General features: G+C 46.1%; 1 protein-coding gene across 1 annotated transcript; it reads left to right on the top strand.

Moving 5' to 3' along the window:
- Positions 1 to 6,071: 6,071 nt before the first annotated feature.
- On the top strand, positions 6,072 to 20,258 carry LOC128714483 (E3 ubiquitin-protein ligase AMFR-like). Its single transcript, XM_053809357.1, has 9 exons — positions 6,072 to 6,599; positions 9,573 to 9,665; positions 11,136 to 11,219; positions 11,409 to 11,489; positions 14,971 to 15,126; positions 18,526 to 18,616; positions 18,683 to 19,028; positions 19,097 to 19,924; positions 19,991 to 20,258. Exons 1-9 carry the CDS (start codon positions 6,072 to 6,074, stop codon positions 20,256 to 20,258), a joined length of 2,475 nt encoding a protein of 824 aa, XP_053665332.1.
- Positions 20,259 to 20,808: the final 550 nt, after the last annotated feature.

The raw sequence follows: 20,808 nt of genomic DNA on the forward strand, positions 1-20,808 counted from the left end.
AATCGATTGGGCGCAGGTGAAACGGTGCCGCTTTTCTCTGTAAGGAATAAGTTCGGTTCCGTCTGTGCAAATGTTTTCCGCCCGTAAGCTGACGTAAAGCTGCAAAAGTGTAGCATTCGCGCGGTAGCATAATCTCGCCGAGGTTCTATTTCTGGTTCGAGGACGAAACACCTTTTCAACTGTTCTTTCGCTGACCGTTCGCTGCATCTCACTCCATCTATCGTGGTACGCGGTGGTGAATGTATGTGTGTATGTGTACGTGTGATTCGATATCGATTGTGTTTGTAAAATAAAAGCGGTATAAAAAGGCATGAATGAAACGAATGAGCCATTGTGTGGGTGGTGCAACAAAATCCGTTCAAAGCAAAAGAGATCGATCGCGATAAAAAGTGTCACTCGAATGGGAACGAAGTTGAAGGAGTGAGCAGGCTAAGAAAATTTGTTCCGTTTATTAATCGTTCTTCAATTACAGCCTCATCGGTCGTCGTGGTGTGCGAGTGTGTGTTTGTGCAAGTGTTTGTCGCCGATTTACTACAGGGGGCGCAGATGAGAATGGGTGCATCATTGTGTCATCAACAACGCCAACTACAACTACTGCGGTGCGCAGTGCAGTGAAAGTTAGAATTGATAGCAAGAGGAAGAAAAGAACGAAAAAGCAACATCGTCAAAAAAGGGTCGTTGAAACATCTTCCGGAACAGCGGGTTGAATGAAATACGCCACCTCACCGTTCCCAACCTACTAGGGTTCGCAGCAATTGCGGTACAGTGAAGATAGGAGCAGGTGTAACCTATATAGCTGTCAAAACGGTGGAAAACAGAGTAGAGATCGGTGAACGTTTTCTTTTTACGCTATCCCCAATCTCGCATTACGGCATCCTTGTACGCCGGTACGAAAGTGTGTGAGTGTGCTTGAGCGAAAAAAAGTAGGTTATTCCGCCGCCGGAGTTGGAACTCCCGAGAGTTTTGTGATTAATAACGTCGATTTGCACCTGTCCGTCTTGTTATTTTGGGGGACCAGAGTGGAAACCGATCTCATCAAATACCGGATGTCTTACTAGAGAGAGGTAGGTGTAGTAGTAGTAACAGCTGCAGCGTGAAAGCAAATTCTTATCGGTCATCGGCTGTCGACCGGTAATTGATAAGTGGACGGGAGGATGTGTGGGTTGTGGGGGGTGGGAGTGAAAGAAGGTGAAATTTATGATGGTGATGTTGTTTAAAGTTCCTTGCCTTAATTACATTTATAATACGTGATTTTCTGTTCCGGAGGACCGAGGTCCAATCGAGATTTGAAAACATCCAAGGTGCTCGTGCCTGTTTGTGGACCACCGTTTTGACTTCTTGACCTATTCGCTTACTAGAGTTATCTTGAGTTAGGTTCGTTCTGTGTTCAGATAAGGGTGTTGCCAGTTTTGTTAAAGTTATTGCGCAGATATCGGGTTTCTTTTCAAGTTCCTTGACAGGATCTATAAAATTTTTGCTTCTACAGCTTTGCTAATAATTAGATCACGTAATGTCGCCAGTACTAGGATGATGTTGGGTATTGGGACTCGACAGAATTGTTGACACGGCGGAAGTTCACAATTGCATAACTACCTAAAGCATCAATCTGTTGGCGTAAAGGATTAGCATGGAAATACCCAACATTTGATTTGATTTTCTTTAGAAGAATATCTTGAGCAAAAGAAAACGACAAGAAATACCATCATTTACATAGCCACTTCTTGTTTGTATAAGGAAGTATGGCACACATGTTGGTAACTATGTCCACTTACCAGTTGCACAGTGACTGTTTCACATTTTAGCACGTCCCGCCAGGTAAACGCAGTCACCTCCCCCCTGCCCCTACTCCAGTAGCAGTGTCCTTTCACTATCGGCAGGGTGGAAAAAAAACATTTCCGGGAATACCACGGGGACATTTAAAAGACATCCGCCACCTGCCACCCGCCACCTGCTGCCTAACGCAACCCTTCGGTTTCTTATCGTTGTTTCACGTAAGAAGTGCTGAAGAAACCGTTCCGTGACCGTGCGTTGTTTATGCGCAACAAACGATCGCGTTCTTATCAGCGCGGTGTTCGAGAAGGGGAAGATGATAAGCAGTGTTGTTTACACGTTGCTGCGGTTAGAGATGTGTGAAGGGAGGGTAAGGAGAACCACTTGCCGATGGGGGTGGCGGAGTTTCTAATTGACCTGGTTGAATTTATCTTATCTCGGTTAGGTGGTGTTTAAGGGCTGTTGAGCCTTCTTGCCATGGAGATCCCGTTTTACGGCTCATGACGCTAGAATACCTCCGATTGGTAGGAAAAGGTCATCCAAAGATTGGCGTTGGTGTAAACATGCATAAGACCACCTTCTTCCCGATACTAAAACCGGTTGTCGCGTATCGCGTTTGGCATGGCGCGAAGGGCCACGCAATTATCTGCCCTTTTGCCTTTTTTGTCTGGTTGGTTGTGGGGGTATTCGTAGCCATCGGACTCAAGTCTCCAATCCCGGAAGAAAGTCACCACTCAGCCGGGAGTTACGTGACCATCCTACAAGGCGCCTTCTCCTTCCCTATCTTCGATCCCTTCCCACCAAGCAGACGGCACCGCGAAGAGTGAGAAAATGGCGTTTAATTTGTCCATTTTCTGAAGGGTTTTGCGACGACTCTACGAGGGCTCCCATTTGGGCTTCGACACCCAATTGCAATGGGTAATTCTTCCATCCATTGATTGAGCATATGTTTCTACACTTTTGCAGCGAATTGTGTCACGTTGGCACACCAAACAGCTTTACAATGGTCGATTATTACACCTGTGTCGATTGTTTTTACTATAACCCAGTGCAAAACACACATCTTCACCTGACCCACCAACAAACTCACCCCCGCGGGGTACTGTTTGTGTTTTGATTTCAATTGTTTTTCCCCGTTGTTATTTGGCTTTTTTGCTTTTCCGACTGGCACGCGTGTGCGAGCGTGCGGAAAATGCGAACTTAAGCAGATCAAAACGGCGGCTTATGGTGGTGTGTGCTGGTTACAATTATGTCACAGTTTTGTGTGGCACCTTTAAGCCAACGGGCGGCGTCAACCACCGCTGAGCCGTGTGCAACGAATCACGTTTACGAATCGTTGAACCTGACCTTCCGTTCGTATTTAGGGAGCAAGAAAGGCTTTTTGTGCGATTAAGTGAGAGGACGATCCTGTTTCCTTTGGGGTTGGGGGTTGTTGGAATATCTTGTATATGAGGAATTTAAGAATAAAACTTTTTACTGTTTTAATCTCGATGTTAAGTAGCTCTCAAGGTATTGTCATGGATATCTTTGATATCACGGCCACGTGCAGGAGATAGTACAATTGATAATGCACGACTCAGCCACGTGCTCGACCTGGGTTCAAATCCAGAATGCACCGACGCTCTTTTCTCACGGTTCCACCTTTTCATCGACTTGGATCTTGTGGAACTAAAAAAAATCTACAATTCCTATAATACGAAAGCGGTTTTCCTAAAATTATTAAATATTTTTAGACTTTCTTTCGGTTGTTCTACGATTTTATGGAAATATACGCATTACTCTAGAGGGTTTCCTCTATCGCCATTCTTTACGTTCGGTAAACAACTTACGAAAAAGTATTTTTCTGTCCAATGGGCAGGTGTTTTAGCCCGTATCTGTCTCCTGGTGCTTTGTTTGCTTTCACCCTGCGGCCCTGGGTAAACAGGGTAAAAATTATGCGCAGTTTTTGCCCGCGTATCACTAGCTCACGACACAGATGTGCTAAATTTAGTTAGCGCAACGGCGAGAAACAGTAAGCTAGGGGTAGCGGCCAGAACGATCTTTTTTTGTGTGTTTTTGCTCAAATTTCATTCACCTCTGCGATCGCACAAGATCGTGCCGCTGGCAAGAGAAATTCACTTCAGAAAAGCATCCCATCGTTCGTAGGTTGTTTGCATTGTGTTGATTTTGGGGTTTGATGTTGTAAAACGGGCTTGTGCAATCGCAAACAGTGGCAAAGTAATTTACCCATGTGTCTTACTTTTCTAATACCGTGACTCTAGCATACCTTCACCTCCAGGAGAGGGAGAGAAAAAGGCAAGAACTGCATTCGGGACAGTAATTAGCACGTTCTAGTGTTGAAATCGAACGATCATGTGGAAGGATGTGCGCACTGGACAGACGATACTGTACCATTCGGGTTTTGTTTATCCAATCAATAGCGAGACACGACGCAGCTAATGGGTTTTCAAATCGAGTAAAGCTAAACCATTCACGGTTTTTGCGAACCGATTTGCTGCTGCATCCCTCTCGCAACGTGTTTAATGAGAGGGATGATTCGGTAAACAGGAATCGAACGGCCGGGGCCAATATCCAACTCCTACAACGTACAATCCGCCCCCGTAACGGCGTAGTAAAGGCAACGGAATGGGTTTTGCGTGCGTATGTTGTTCGAAAATATTTACTTTGTAATCGAAGCAACCACAACTCATCGACGCTGGAATCCGTTCGGTGATTGTGGTTGCTGCGATAATACACGAGGCGATGTGTTTTGTTTTGTCAATGGGGGTTTATTTTTTTCTTCTCCTCTTGTCTAGAATTACATAGCAAAAAGCTTCTAATCTTCCGGTATTTACGTGCGTTATTGTGCGTATTTGCTTTACAGTGATTGTGGCTCTATAGACTTATCACTCCTAATCTGCTGATATGCATGCGTTAATGTGCTATGAGCTATGAGCGTAGTAATTAAGTCACTGAAATGCAGCAGGAACATTGGCAAATAAAATTGTTGAAGTCTAGTAAGAAAAATCAATTCTTCGCTAATTTTTTCTCCAAGTCTTGTCGAGCTATCGAGACACCTAGACTTAATTTGCCAGCCCCCAGAACGGATGCCAATTCTTCGCAAATTGAACAAACAAATCTATCTCCAAACAATCAGGTTTACCGCGACTTGAATGCTTACAAAAAAGGAGTAAATTAATCAAACGCCACTTAATGTCGCTGAGGACCCCTTGCCAAACAGATCATTAGACGATGGACGATAAGCTATCAGGGGGCCTCCATCCATGTTGGTCCCATTTAATTCAACTAAAGAAACTCCACCTTCTATCATACACCCTTACTACCTACCCATTGGGTGGGTGAGAAGGTCGAGGCTAGAAATGGTCATAAATAAAGGATGGAAGGTATTGTCTTCGACGCCTTCGATACTTTCACATTGTGTTTCTAGCAGTGTAGCCTTAAAAGGCTGACCTTCGTCGTTAGGAATTGATTTTATTGTACCGAGAAGCGAAAAAGGCTCTCGCGAAACATGTCCGAAACGGGGACACATTTTGTTTGAGCGTGGGAAAAATGGATTTATCTTCAAAGGAAACCAAAAAAGTTTGACCTCACGAAGTTGCCGGTAAGAAAGGGCATGTGCCGAAAGGCACAAGTTCTCCATTTGCAAAATCAATATGCATAAATCACACTACGGGGTGGGACACTTTCTAGTTAAACATTCTTGCCCTTGATAGTTTCTTGCATGACATTTTGATAAATTACTATTATTAAAACAAAACTTTTTATTACCTTCTTTTCCGGCCGCTCTTCGAACCGGCAAATCCTAAACCGGTTGGATCCAATACCGAAATACCACCCAAAACGTGGTGAAGAGATGAGAAGAGCACCGTTACCGTTGTGTCCTTGTGTCACCGGACGGTGACCTTCTTCGGGAACGAGACGATTTATCAATGCGATTGTCAATCGCATCCACATCTGCGCAGCCAGCCTGGCCTGTCTGTCCAATTTCTAATAAATCAATGTCCACTATCCCTCAGGCGCCAGCCTGTCAATCAATTCCATCGAATTTCTAATGATCGGGTGCTCATTTTTTCCTAATGAATCCTTATCCTTTCAACGAAACCTTTCGAATGTTAGCGGTTTACTAATAGTTTCAACTTAATCTTTTTTTTTATTTTTAGCTCTACCAAACGACGATTAACCAGCGAGGCGGCGAAGATCGTGTGTAAATGGACTGAAAAGAAGGAAAAGTGTAGACGAACGAGGAACTGATAGCGGGTCTAGAACATTAAACGATCGACCCAATCTGAACGTATAGCAAAATGCCAGTTGCATTGAACGGATCCGTGCCGTTACCCTCGGTGCGCGTCTACACCAGCGTCACGGTACTGCTGATGTCGGCCTGCCTCTATTACGCACTCATCATGACCAGTGACCCCAACTGGAGGCAACACACGAACATGACGAGCACGGCGGGGACGGCCACTGCAGCCGCAACAGCAGCCACCAACACACCCAACACACCGACCGGTGTACCGTCACCCGGTGGACCGGCCGGTGTACTGGACGGTGCCGTCGAGGGTGCTGGTGGTAAGCTGGAGGTGGGTGCCGGCACCGGTGCATCCTTGCTGTCGGTGAAGGAAATCGACACGCTCGAGGAAAAAATCCTAGCCGCAGCGGACCTGTCCGATCTGCGGCAAATGCTGCGGGGAACCGACGGAACCGAGGACGACCCGCAGGAGGAAGGTGACGACGAGCGGTGGCTGGTGGTGGGGAACGATACGCGAACGCTCGGTGCGTACCTGAAGGATACGGTGTCGTTTATGGCGACCGAACCATTCTGCATTTGGGTGAGTACAACCAGACCCGGTCCGTGCTATTTACTTACCGCTGTTGTGAGCTTATTTGTAGAGTATCCGTTAACGACGAGCGATACAGCGTCGGGCACACGCTGCAGTGCAAGAATGACTTTGTTCTACGATGACACACGCCTGCGGCAACAGTGGTCCACCTCTGGTCCACCGGTTGGTGTGTTTAACTTTGGCATACAAGCAGACCCGAGCGTGGGGACCGCCCGAATCGGAATCCGATTTCCGCAATCCATGGACAAACGAGTTTGTTTTTTGGTGTGTGTTTGCTTGCGAAGGGGACTTTAAAAAGTGCCAGCAAAAAGTGAAGTAGTTTCAGTGGCCTTGAAGCGCGCTGTGATATACCCTAGCCTCGTGCGCGAGGTAGAAGAGGAGCCCGTTTGGTGCTCGAGCAGTCCGAGTGAGGTTAAAAAATAATCCACTAACACGAGTAGAAGAATAGAAAGATTTTGGCGGATGCTTGCTTCAGTTCCTTGGAGAGTTCGATCGCGGACGGCTTTCGAATGTTGTGCAACGTTGAAATGAACCATACGAAAAGTACTGAAAGGTTAAGTTGCTATCGCTACACTGACCAATGTTGTCAGTGAAGGGACCATGGTAAGAGAGCGCCAGGGTTTACAGTTTTACCCTGGATGGACGCCATATGCTAGCGAAAGGGGACAGGTACGCCTTACGCCTTCTAATTGGATCATCGCTAGAACTTCCTGTCACGCTACACAACGATACAAGTAGTAACCAAGGTTCGTGCACAAAACTGACCGACGAGAGGTTGTGTAGCATGAAGCACATTGTCAGTGCTGCCTGTATTGTGGGCAAACATAACATTTCACTGTCAAGTTCAACCACAGTACGTCTTGGTGGGCGTCTCCAAATGAACAGCTGCCACCGTGCAGATGATCTCAAGGCCTTAGTAATCTCCGGGCGGTTTCGGTGTAAAACATGAGCGCGAAACAGAGAGAGAGAGAACGAGAGAGAGAGGGAGAGAGTTTGATCGTGACATTTTGAGATCACTGGACGAGATGCGAATTTTGCTGTTCAAATGTTTCAAGCATATTATCGTGGCTTTTGTATAACCCATTTTGTCCATTAATACTACTACAACCGGTTGAACGACTAACGGGGAGTTTATTACGTCCAATGGAGGCTTTGCAAGTAATTTAAATGATCGTTTGCTGGGATTCCGTTGCTCGAGGGGATTATTAGGATCAGTAAGTAGAAAAACTTCCTGCATATCTGTGGAATACGTTTAAGTACTCAACTCTCTACAAGTTTTGTAGCACTTAGACCAGATTAATGGTCGCTGATAGGAGGGATCTGATCTGCACAGCTTCCCAAATCTAGCACGCCTTGTCGGCTACTTTACGTGTACAGCATTTCTGATTGTTCCACAACCGCAGATATAGCTTTGCACGATCGACCGCGAAAAAAAACGACTCAAACAATCCGTTGTTCTTATGCTGCGGTCAGATTTCATCACCTTACCGTACAATACAGCAAACAGGCCTCAGCCTTGACACAGAGATCGACGCTGGAAACAATCTGGCCGAAAGTGTGTTAGGGAGAACCGCAGGAATTTGGAGCTTATTTATCACCCGACCGTGTCTGAATGTGAATTACTGTCTTGGCACGATGAAGGTGGAGGGCCTCGGATAGGTGGCGTTCGTTAGCTTGCGATGTTCCGTTCCTGTCATTAGGCGGGTTTGGTGCGCCATCGGTGCGTTAGAGTGTGTGCTAGCGGGCGCACGGGAGCATTAGAGCGTGTCTTGGAGCTCAGGGTGTTTGGGGTTTGTTTGCTGTTCGCGTTGAATGACTAGTACCGTTGGCCTTGTGTGCGTTTTTTGTTGTTATTGAGCGCAGCGCAGTGTCGATTCTGGAATTTTAACGAACACTCTGTTTGGTGAAGAGCACTTATTAGTTGTAAATAGGATAGTTCTGCGAACTGTAATCATGATAAATGTCCGAAAAGGTATGATTATCTTCCTTTTTTTTTGGCAAGCGAAATTAATGTATTATTCATTTAAGACAAGATGCCATTACTGCAGAAGTGTTACGCCCCACACAGGCAATTGGCTCAGCTGTGCAGAATTTCTTTAGCGCTCAAAGTAGAAGAGTGTTATGCTCGAGTGCATCTCATCGCATAAATGTTTTTTTTATTTCCACTTCAGGAAATCCGCTAGCGATCGTCCATCTCGGGCAATGTGATGCGCCTGTGCGGTGGTGTATCCCGCATCAGCAATAACTATACAGGTTCCCGAAGTTCATCGTCCGATATATGCTCACATCCGGACGAGGCTTACGCAACTGGCCAAATTATTCACGCACATACAAGAGAACTGGATCCCTGTCGATTCCTCTGGAGCAGGGTGTTACGTGATGTTTCGCTTTCGGTAAAGCACTACAACGATGATGGCAACGATCGGCGATGTCGCGGATCCATTTCCCCCAGCCGGCTGGGGGGATATTCTTATGCACACCTTTTGCACCGATGGATATGGTACTTCTCCGCCAGGTCTACTGCATATATTTAGCCGCGCTGTTTTCCGATGCTATCCCCATCGATGTCTCTTCCTGGTGAAAGGCGGGAGACCATATTGTGGAAAGCGGATCAAGAAAAAAAAAAGGCCACAACAAATTAGCAAACCTATAGCGTCCACAATATGCTTATACCGTTTTTTTTTCGTTTTGGAGGGATGAATTTGAAACTTTCGCAACGGCTTTCACTTTCTTGTTGACGTCGACTGTGGAGGCTGTAAACGGCGACTTTGACTTTGTCGTGCGGCGGATACCGTTCGCGCTCAGCACGCGAATTAAGCACGCCTGTACGCTTCGGTTTCTTGCTAAGCTGATCGCGTTGATTACATTTCAGTATATAATTCGTTCTAACATTCTCTCCTTCTTGCGTTTCTCTTTCACGCTTTATCGGGCACCATCGACGGAACTGGACGACTGTTGCAGACATTAATCAACACCGCGTACTGCTGCCTGATACTGCTCGGCAAATCGATACAGAAGTTCGTCTTCGGTGAGCTGCGGATATCCGAACAGCAGGTAAGTGGCCCACTGGCGGGGGAATTGCCGACGCGGGCGGCACTTGTGGAAGGATGTTTGCTTACACACGCGACCTTCGATTCGTTCGGTAACGGAGGAGCATAATTATGCGAATTATGATTCGGAGGGCAGAGACCGCCGGAGACCCCGACAACAACGGTGTGTTTCGTGTGCGATCGGTCTTCGGTAATGGACTAAGACTCACGTGGAGCCGCACGGGTGTATTTCTGTGCTATCAAACGTGGGCTACTCTGCGTAGTTCTTCGCTATGCTCGGTGAGCGGATACACGGTGCACAAGACCTACCATTAGCCTAGATTAACCGTTCTTTCTTTTTTTTTAGCAGACATGATACAGAGAACAAACCACCAATGAAGGATAATGCAATCGGGTTTGCTCGGTTCGGTTTAACATTATCTCCACCCCGAGACTTACGGGGATCGGAGGTGTTAGGATTTTTTTTCTTCTCAAATTCTTAGACGCAAAGGTGAACATTCTTTCGGCTTGACCTTGTGGTGGAGTCGGGCAGGCAGGCAATCCATCAGTGACGGTGATTGACAAAGCCCTGTAAATTAAACGCGATCGCTTTCGCTTGGGCATGCGTCGGTGGCGTCGATTCCTTGGTGGCTTTAGGAAGTGTCTAGATACTTTAACCTACGCTAATCGGTTTCGTTTGCTATATGGTCCAGAGCGAGTCCCCTGAATAGGTGGCACCGAACGGAAATGAGGATTTCCATTAGTTAATCTGATCGAGATGTGATGGCTCTGAACCGGTTGTGCGATCGTATTTGTATGTACGACAGACAAAACTTTAGAGACGATTACGACATCCGTGTGTAAGTTACTTTAAGATTAATGTGGTGCAAGAATAGACTAATGGCTTTGCCAAACCCGGGGCTTTGGTATTGGAAAAGGTTACCAAAGATCCTGAAACTGGCAGAGAAAAGTATCAGTCAGGGGGATGGCCCTGCTACTTCTGGTTGGTGTTTTCATTATATCCATAGTTATTCCGATATGTGCTAAAGATTACCTTTTTTTGATATGGGATTTGCGAACTGGTTTGATATTTATGTCCGGAATCTTAATTTGCTATCAATTTCGTAGTTACCCGACAAAAGTTTGTTTGTTTGAATATCAAATGGCACTGGCGCTCCGGATAGCTTTAACTGGCCACCATCCATTCCCGTTTTGGGGATCGTAAACCACGAGCGGATCGCCTTTTTCGTAACTTTGTTTTAATGTCGTGTTCGTCTAAAAGAGGATAGGGTTGGGGGTCATCTTCGAAGGCGGACGGACCGTTTGTTTTTGTCGTTAAAAACTTCGCTTTCATTGACAAAACGGGTGCTTGTGGATTGAACAAGCAGACGCTGACGGCGACGGCTGACGATCGACTCAGGCTCTCGAGCGAATTCTTGCGCTATGATTCATTTATTTATTTTCTGTTGTTTTTTTTTTCTTGTCTTAATTGCAGCACATGAAAGACAAATTTTGGAACTTCATCTTTTACAAGTTTATCTTCGTGTTTGGCGTCGTTAATGTGCAGTATTTGTATGAGGTAAGTAACCACGAACGCAAGCATCATCAAGAATTCTTCTCGACCCTTGAGACATTACCGACAACGCAAGGCTACGCCCTTTAGTCCCTGACATATGAACTTAGAATTGACTTAGACCCTGCGGTCACTAGGAGCAGTATAATACACTTGCTAATTTAAACTCTCCATTCTCTCCATTTGTATTGCCAGGTCATACTGTGGGTGTCGTGGTTCTCGGCTCTGGGATTCCTACACCTGCTGTCCCAGCTCAGTAAAGATCGGTTCGAGTATGTAAGTATCGCTCAAGTGGTTGCGGCAAAGTGGTTAATGAGGAATAGACGAATGGACGGAGGCTTCCACACAATATCGAATGACGCGTCGCGTTTAACATTAATCACCGCGACAAAGCCCTCAACGGTGCCATTGGTGAAGTGGTTGCGCGAGCGATAAGAATCACTTCCTAAATATTTACTTACAAAGGATGAATGTCGCATTGGTAGTTTCCACCTCGTTTGGTGTCGTTTTCATAAACAAAATAAGGGCTGACTAGTTGGAGGGAAATTAGTTGTTTGTTTTTCGATAAGCATTTGTAGCGAGGTTTGCGTCTTGTTAAATATTAACAGCACAACTTCCTGATTCCATTCATAATGGTGGGTTTGTATTGTTGTAACACTGTGATGTGTAAGCTACTTTTTTGAGAAGACGGTTTTGCTTACCGACGAAATCATAAATTGCATGAGATGATGAAATTTTAAACCAACTTTAGAGAAGCTTAACGATTAGAAAGTGCCGGTGACGGCGTAATCCGGTAAAAAACTTCGTGGTACTTCAATTGCGCACGTTAAATAACGCTCACTTACCGATGAAGCAGAGCAGAGCGATGGTCCCAGACGTAATCACCGTGCCCGGGCAAGCTCGCAGCAGGACCCGGGACCACCACGTCTACGCATCGTCAGAAGAAAGTGCGAGGTGCGCAAAGTTGATCGAGTACTTGACTCGACCCGTACTACTTGGCGTCAGCGTTTCTGGAAGGATCGAAGTGTACTTTCGCGCTGGCGACGAGCCGTATTATTAGTGTTAAGTAATCTTTTTCTCGCTAGCGTGCGTGGTCACGTTGATTGTGGACAGCTGTGACGATGGACGATGTTGATGGTGCTTTTTTTTGTAGTTGCTTAAGGAAATAAGTGCTTGCGTGTGTTTTTTTTTATCTCGCAGAGCACGCGGATTTCAAGCGCCTTGTTTTTACATATAACTCACGCTGTTATTGGTCGTTTTTTTATATCCTTGACAGAAGCAACGCCTTCTCGTGCAAAACATATGAATAACGGAAGACACTTTCACTTTCATCTCGTACTTGAGTAAAATGAGTAGGTACTTAATGTCCTGGAGGTTGAGGTTAGGGGCTCGTAAAGCCATTACTTTCTTTTTCAAAAAGACATATGGAAAAGCGATAAGCAAAACTGCATTACAACATTGTTTTTGGGAAGTTGAGCTCCGTTCCGGCATTGCACGTAGTTGACATACACTAGTGGCATACCGGGAACAACGTGCGACGTGGCCATTAGAACCACAACTCATAGGCGCTCCATCGACATCGTGGCTGATGACGTCCGAATCGTGTGAAACTGGGTGGGCCTGCGAGTTGCAACATTAGCATACAATAGTGCACAATTCCGTCCACCTCTTAATGTCTTGACACTGCTGAAACAATGGCTCCAGGCGTACGAAGCATTCGTACAGTTGCATCTTAGTCTAATAAAGTGCGAGTAGAAGGGGTTAAAAATTGGATAGAAATGCCAACAAAAGAATGTTGGAACATAGTGAGGTTAATCGTTTAATTTTGTAAGGAATTGTTGGAAGCTTATTAGACACACACATACACAAGCCGTGACAAATAGCTTCTCGGGGACGTCGTGGTTCTGTGACGTACGTATGCTGATGCAAGAACGTGTTCGTACGCCCACCTGCCGGCCCCGCTTGGGAAACGGAATTATTTTTGTCTAATTGAATTTGATGAACGTCATTTATTTGATTGACGGAGTGTGCTGTGCTGGTGTGGACATGAACTGCGTGTCCACCTTTCCGGTCGGTTCCAGATACTTCACTACGTGGCACACGCACGGTACACCGTTTGGCAAGGTGCTGTTTTCCTGTAGGCCCTTTTTTGGCAGTACCGGTGTCAGTTACGGTATGGTCTAGGACTACCACCGTAGCGATAACAGCTCCACCATCAGACCACATTCTAAACATAAAGATGCATAGATGGCGAACCGAAGGACATTGAACTTATTTTTGTTGTTGTTTCGGAAAGTGTGCATCATATTACTCCGTATGATGGCATCGGCAGTGTTATTTCCCACTGCCCTAGCTGTGTCATAACATGATTGACTTGCTGACTAAGAACCTTCGTAGTTAGAAAGGGCGATTAAGTGTGGATACGGTCCGAGAATAGAAAAATGAAGCCCCTTCGCCTGGAGAATCGATCAACGATGATAGGAAAGGTTCTGCTGTGTGACATAACAAGCTCAATATCGTATTTGACATTGTAGGCGGCGGTGGTGGTAATGGTGGGGTCATGGCAGTGACTGGTCTGGCCAGCGCGACGCACATATATTGACTGTGAGGGGCGTGCTGTTGCAAGAGTGGCTTATCGATTAGAACTAATACTTGTCCGGTGGCAGGCTGATGTGTATCTTCGTTGTTGCATTGCCGCTCGGCGTGTACTCCGTCATCGTTAGCCTTGGAGCGAGGCTAGCGCGTTCTAAAGCGCACCTTAACGACGTCAAGTTATCATCAAACGGTTCGTTGGAAGTGTTGTACGGGCGCGATTAATAATGAACCAGCATTTATGAGGTAGCTAATTTTGCATCCCAGCACAGGAGAGTGTTTCGATCGAACGGACACTGTCACCGACGTCTAACACTAGAAGATGAGCAGAGAATTACTTAGTAATCCTAGCGTTTGAGGAGTACATTGAGAGAGAGAAAAAACGATTGGAAGTACGTGCTAAACATCGGAAGCACATCAGATGAAGGAAGGATCAATTGGACGCTTTTGAAAGGTTAAACTGGAGTGAAGGTATGCAATACAATCCCCGTCGAGGCATTAATTACAATTTACGTATCGAACCACCACATGCGTATCACTAGTCGAAGTCACGGTGACGTTAATGTAGCTACTCAATACCGGTTTCGCAATGCAGCAGCAAGTAACTAGTTTTCAGGCCCGAGTTACACAGCCATCGGAAGGGAAATCGTTATCCATTTTTGTGCCTACGAATCATGCTGTTCTGGCTCAAGAAGGAAAGGGTACGGTGTGCATTCGTTGGTGAGTTCTAGACACTAGCCGCTAGGCGGTTGCTGAGTAGTGGAAGCGACCCAGTCACCCAGAACGTGTGCGTGCGCTGTGCGGATGGTCATATCTGCTCGTTCCATTCCGATGGTTGGCCTTTCGTTTCCGCACTGGCTAGAATTTCTTGACTTGAGCGGGGCAATTTCAGGATTGAGTGCTCCTTGTACTACCACTCGGTACGACGTTTTCCCGGGAGTCGTTGGCCTTGTACGTTGCACTTGAACATGAAGCCGACTATTGAACTTTTCCCGTGTTCCAATCGTTGCTTCTCTGCACGGGTCCGGTTTAGCACGCTTCGGGAGCGTCCATCCAACCATCCGGATCAGATCGTTGGCCTTTGTGGTCGGAATGGGGTCCGGTCAGGCCATGCAATATATTAATTGTTTCTTTGTTTTCCTATCTTTCTTCTACTCCCTGACAGCTGTCCTTCTCGCCAACAACTCCAGGATGGTCACACTTCCGGCTGATCTCGCTGCTCGTTGCCATCCTCACCTTGTCCGGCCTGATGGTGATGATTTCGATCGGTGTCGGTGTATTCTTCGGTGGCTTCAATACGTTCGCGTTCATGGCGGCGGAGGTAAGTTAATTGCAGTACAACCAGCACCTTGAACCCGAAGGTAAAACCTGTTTACTCACACGTCTCCCGAGAATGGTTTACGGCGAAGCTGTTGAAGGCTCTGGTCGGATGAACCGGACAGTACAGATAGGTCACTGGGTTACTGGAGCGTATCTGTGACAAACAATGGTTTGCCATGTACAGCGCGCTGTCAGGGTGATTGGTGTGTTTGCATGCGGAAGTTTTTATGACAGTGTATGGAGAAGATGGAACCTTCAGACGAGACAAGATGCTGCTCCAGACAGACAGACAGACAGACACTTCATACACAAAGTTGAACGCGATGTAGATATTATGCATTCACACCTTGTCGCAAGACTCGGCTTAACGCTTCTCATGACCCCAATGGAAGCCAACCTCGCGCTGGAGCTATCGATCACGATCAACTCTTTCTTCTGCGTGAAGAGGGCGAGACGAATTCGCATAAAGCGTAGATTTGTAGATCCAACGGTAATGATTAGAATCGGGTGGGATTTTTCTTTTCCCCAAACCCCATCCAAAGTGGGTTCACTTAAGAACCTTGTTGGTAAAACGATGTCTGCAAGATGTTTTTGGAGGTATATGTTAATATTTGTGTATATTTATCTTGTTTTTTAGTGATACACCTGCTACAAACCATGCATTTGAAGTGATTCCCATGGAAATGGATGGCTCTGTAAACTTCGCACCGTTAATGGAGGGTGGCCATCATTCACTGCGGGGTGACGTTGACAATGCAATATTCGCCCAGTTTGTGCAGAAATTATGCATTCAAGATTTGCTTTCCGTTTCATTTTGACGGCTTTCGTGGGTGAACCCTTGCAGAATGTTAGCGTTTGGGGATACACGGGGTACGTCTTGTGATTTGTGGCGTCTGCCGTAAGTCTGTCGTACGTACGGTCTGAGAAACAGTGACAGAAAGCAGAAGGACACACAGAGCAATAAGTTGGCGGCGACCTTGAACGCGAATGGTACATTTGCCGCTAAAGCACGATGCACTAATTGAAGGCCCTTTACAATGTGACACACCGTGGAATTGAAATAGCAACACAAAAAAAAAACGACAGTGCGAACCCGGGACCTCTTCATACCAGGTGTAGAAATTGCCCAAAACATGATTCAAAGTGATAGTTCCTCGACCTCCACCCTTGTTCGAAGGGTGGAAAATGTATTCGTCAGGCATAATATTTAACAAAGCTGATACTTGCTTTGTCTACCCATGGCAACGGTTCCCATGGGCCAAAGGGTAACTGCACATACACACCACCTAACCGCGCAACCGAGGACGTGTGTGTCCGTCTTACGATTCAACGTTGCCGCATTTCATTCGATTATCCACGAATCAAATTGTTCAATTTATTCCGATTGCGCGTGGTGGTTTGTTTGTTGCGCTGCGTTTATCGTTTGTGTTCAGCACACCACCCGGCTTAACTTAACCACCGCCGGTGGTTGTCGCGTGAATCACGGTTGATGCGATCAACACACGGTGGAGGAGTCGTCCGGCTCGTCTAAATCGGGGTCCTTTCGAGGGCACCACCCGCCACCACATCATGATCGATGTGCGATCGTAGACTTGCGAAGGGAAGGCTGCGAAAGGTTGCCACGGCGCGCGGTAGTCGGTTAAAAATAGCTCAAGTTCTCCAGTTGTCTACCTTCGTCGGAATACGCGGGCCCCGGTGCGTGTTCGTGGCAGTGTGTACGGATATCATGCCATCGCCATTTGCTCAGTGTGTGCTCCAGTATGCAATTAGAACGTGGCCTAAAGGTTAGCAAAGAATGAAAATTCTATATAGTTCTCGGTCAAACGGAACGGCATGGCTCTACGCACGCGCCCCCTGTTTATTACCTTGCTCCGCGTGCTTGTACACTTTATTTGCAAAATCAACACGAAATCATACCCCAAGAAGGGAAGGTTGCGTGGCTTTGAAATGGAAAGGTAACGCTTATCCAAATGCATATGGATTAGTTTGGAAGTTTGATGAATCAATCGTTTAAGGACGATTGCAATTGAACATCAGAGAATGGCCATAGTTATGGGCCCTGCTTAACGAAGTGTTTTATATTGCTACCTTTATTGAGCTGATCAGGCTCAATTTATGATGATTACATTTTTAAAATAATGTATCCCACGCATGCCAATATCACCCCACACGTCATTAAGCGGACATCGGATTTAATTGACTTTCTGAAGTTATTTCGACTCGCGATGATCCGCTCGGTTGACTTTAAGGTACGATCAGTTCTAAAGTGCCATCTCCGGTGACCGATCCATCGACGATCGATGAAACCACTAAATGAACGTTTGAATTAGTTGGTAATTGGTGTTTACTTAACCTGTGCCTATGTTACTCATGAGGTTATTGCAATGTGAGTTACCTCCCGCACAAAGGGTTTTTTAATTGTGTGTTCCGAGCCTTCCGACGATCGAATCGTGTCGCTTCCACGCTTTTTTGCACTCACGTGTCTGCCATCGGATGCGCCCACCCCTTGTTGCTCTATAATAAGGCACCCGGTGTACACACCGGCCGACCGGGGCGGCACATATTTGCAATGTCGTGGAACGTGAAAAAAATTATTCTCACGCGACTTTTCTTGGGATCGTATATTGTCCACCCTTTTGGGACGCAGTCACGTTTTTGTGCGTGTGTTGGTTTTGAAAAAGTGTTCAATACCGAACAAACCGTCCCGCGCTCAAATGTTGAGCGGTGATGTGCAAGGCCATCGGCCAGTACGAAACGCAAGAAACAATGAGCTTCTACCTGCTCTGTACGTCACTCACTGTCCACCCCATTCCACCTACAACGTTGCTGGTCATTCAAAAAACAAAAATTGGAAACGATTGTTTGGACGGGTGGTAGTGTGCGATATCGATGGATCGGATGACATTAAAAGGTACGCTGGCTGTAGCAATTGCGTAGTGCATTTGCGCTATCGAACTTTTTCGTCGCCTTATGACGAATTGACAGTAACGCGGTCATACGCGTAAACAACACGATCGTCTGATTGTGTCGTTAAAAGCACGCGTATGTGTACGATGATTAGTTTGTTTACGATCGATCCGTGTCGGTTGAGTTTCAATGTCAAAAGATCCATTTGCTTTTGTTTATTGGAATGGGGGATTTATTTGTCGTATTTATTTATATATTAAATATAAATACAACGGTTTCAGAAAAGGTACAGATGAGCCTCAGAGTTGAGTGTTCGGGCTGCAACGTCCGGTGGCAATTTCATGACGTGATCTGACAACTGGAGACTTCTAAAACTGATGAGTTGCTCAAGTCCTTCACAGCTCTTCAATATTTGATGAGCTAGAACATTACCTACAACATGTTCCTTTTCAGTAAAGCTCATAATACTCGGTTTATTTCCTTGTTTTTCCAGTGCATCTTGTTGGGAATACGCACGCTGCACGTATTGATACGGTACGGCATGTTTTTGCACGATATGCGCCAGGGTGGAATCGCGAATGAATGTAAGTTGGTATTGACATCTTTCTGTATACGATGATCAACGATCATTTCTACTCGTCTGCTTGTAGCCATCTCGTGGGATAAACGCGGTCCAGTAGCATATTATATTGAGCTTTCGTTCGAGGTGGCCGCCTTGATCGTGGAGCTGGTACATTATCTGCACATGATGCTGTGGAGCAACATTTTCCTGTCGATGGCAAGTCTGGTGATACTGATGCAGCTGCGCTATCTGCTCAACGAAATCCAGCGCAAGATCAAGAAGCATCGCAACTATCTGTGGGTGTTGAACCACATGGAGAAGAGCTACCCTTTGGCAACGAGCGACGACTTGAAGCAGAACTCGGACAACTGTGCCATCTGTTGGGAGAAGATGGAAACAGCAAGAAAGTTACCTTGTGCCCATCTGTTCCACAAGTATGAGATGAACTTTCGACTGCGAGTGGAATGTAGCAAGAGACTTACCATTTGTTTTGTAATTTTAGCTCCTGTCTACAGTCCTGGCTGGAACAGGACACCTCCTGTCCCACGTGTCGTTTGGGACTGAGCGTTCATCAAAACGGTGGTCCACGGGGCAGTCCACTGATACCGGATGACATCCGTATCGATGATCAGGACGGAGCGGTCGGGGGAGGTGGTGGTCGTACGGCCAATAATCATTTCTTCCACTTCAACGGTTCACGTTACGTGTCCTGGTTGCCGAACTTTTCCGTCGAAGTGACACACATCAACAATATGCTGCGTCCATCGGAAACGCTTCCGATCGCGGCAGCCGCTGTGGGTAATCATACGTCGCAGGTGCGAAACATGGCACGTCACGTACAGGAGATGTTTCCGCGGTATCCCCTATCCGTGCTGATCGGTGATCTGCAAATTTCGCGCTCGATCGAGGTAACGATTGACAATATCCTTGAGGGACGCCTGCAGGTTCCGGCGAACACTCCCGAAGATGATGACGAGGAGACAGTGGGGGTGGGAAGCGGTATCGGTGGTACCGGTTCCATCAACATGAGTAGTACGATCGACGAGGACAATGATGATGATGAATTGTCTGGGGAGCTCTCGCATCGATCACTTCCAAATTCATCTTCAGGATCGTCGTTATCGTCATTGTCCTCACCACCCGGATACGAGGTGGAACGTGGCACCAATATTTTCGGCAGTTACGATACTCTCCTGCGTGATGATACTATAGAGGAGACTACACCGACCACGACCATCCCGCTTGGGGACCGTTTCTCCAAAAGTCCAGAAGAGCGAGAAAAAATACTACAGCGTCGAAAGGAGCAGCTACTCGCACTGGCTCGAAGAAGGTATCTTAATTGCAATATTAAATTAAAGTAATATGGCGCTACAAACTATTCGTTTTTTACTTCTAGATACTTGGAGAAGAATAAATCCGAGCTAAATCATCAAGCGTCCACGTCTGCGAGCGGTTGTTCGTCTTCCTCCAGCAGTGTTCGGCATCGAAACAAAAGCTGTATGGAAACGACTACGAGTACTAGCAGGGAAAGTCCTAGCGGCAGTGGAAGCAACCTGTCAACACTGAACCTGTCCTTATCATCGAACCATCATCAGCCGCGGCAATCGACGGAACAGCTGGATCAGGTGCAGCAGCAGGAGCAACATTCGGATAGCAGTTTTTAAATCTAACCAGAGCAAAAACCCATCCATCCTTGGAATCTTACGGAAGGCGTGATATACAGACAACAATATTCAGTTGTGACCAACACAAGTATCTCCCTGGAGGGTGTGTTAGTGTATGGTTGTATTGTGGGGTACCGAAATAATTTCGGAACTTCCAATACTCTTCACATAAAACAAAACACCTGTGAGAAAAATGAAAAGAACTGTTCCTTGTGGCGGCGGTGCTGTGAAGTTTTAAGTATCAATTATTAATTTTTATATCCTAATTAGATGATTTTCTCGCGCATCATATCTGTTAGCTTAAATCTATCTTGTGTAATTTTAGTTCGTTAGTTTGAGCTGTCCGTCGTCGTACGCACCACGATCTGTTATCTTCAAGTCGAGCTATGATGAATGAAAAATTGATACAAAATTAAGGACAAAAATGAGAGCTTGACACGCAGATTATGTGTCATTGTTTGGGGATAATGTAGTATTGAATTTGATTTCGGTTATTGTCAGGAAAAAAGATGGAGAAAGAAGTTGATATTTAGCCAAACTAAAATAGAAC

The sequence above is a fragment of the Anopheles marshallii genome, chromosome 3, assembly GCF_943734725.1.
Source record: "Anopheles marshallii chromosome 3, idAnoMarsDA_429_01, whole genome shotgun sequence".
Lineage (NCBI taxonomy): Eukaryota > Metazoa > Arthropoda > Insecta > Diptera > Culicidae > Anopheles > Anopheles marshallii.

Coding starts and splice junctions, on each gene's coding strand:
- LOC128714483 (XM_053809357.1), top strand. CDS start 6,072: ATGCCAGTTGCATTGAACGGATCCGTGCCGTTACCCTCGGTGCGCGTC. Junction 18,617..18,682: donor GGGTGGAATCGCGAATGAAT/GTAAGTTGGTAT, acceptor GTCTGCTTGTAG/CCATCTCGTGGGATAAACGC. Junction 19,029..19,096: donor TGTGCCCATCTGTTCCACAA/GTATGAGATGAA, acceptor TTGTAATTTTAG/CTCCTGTCTACAGTCCTGGC.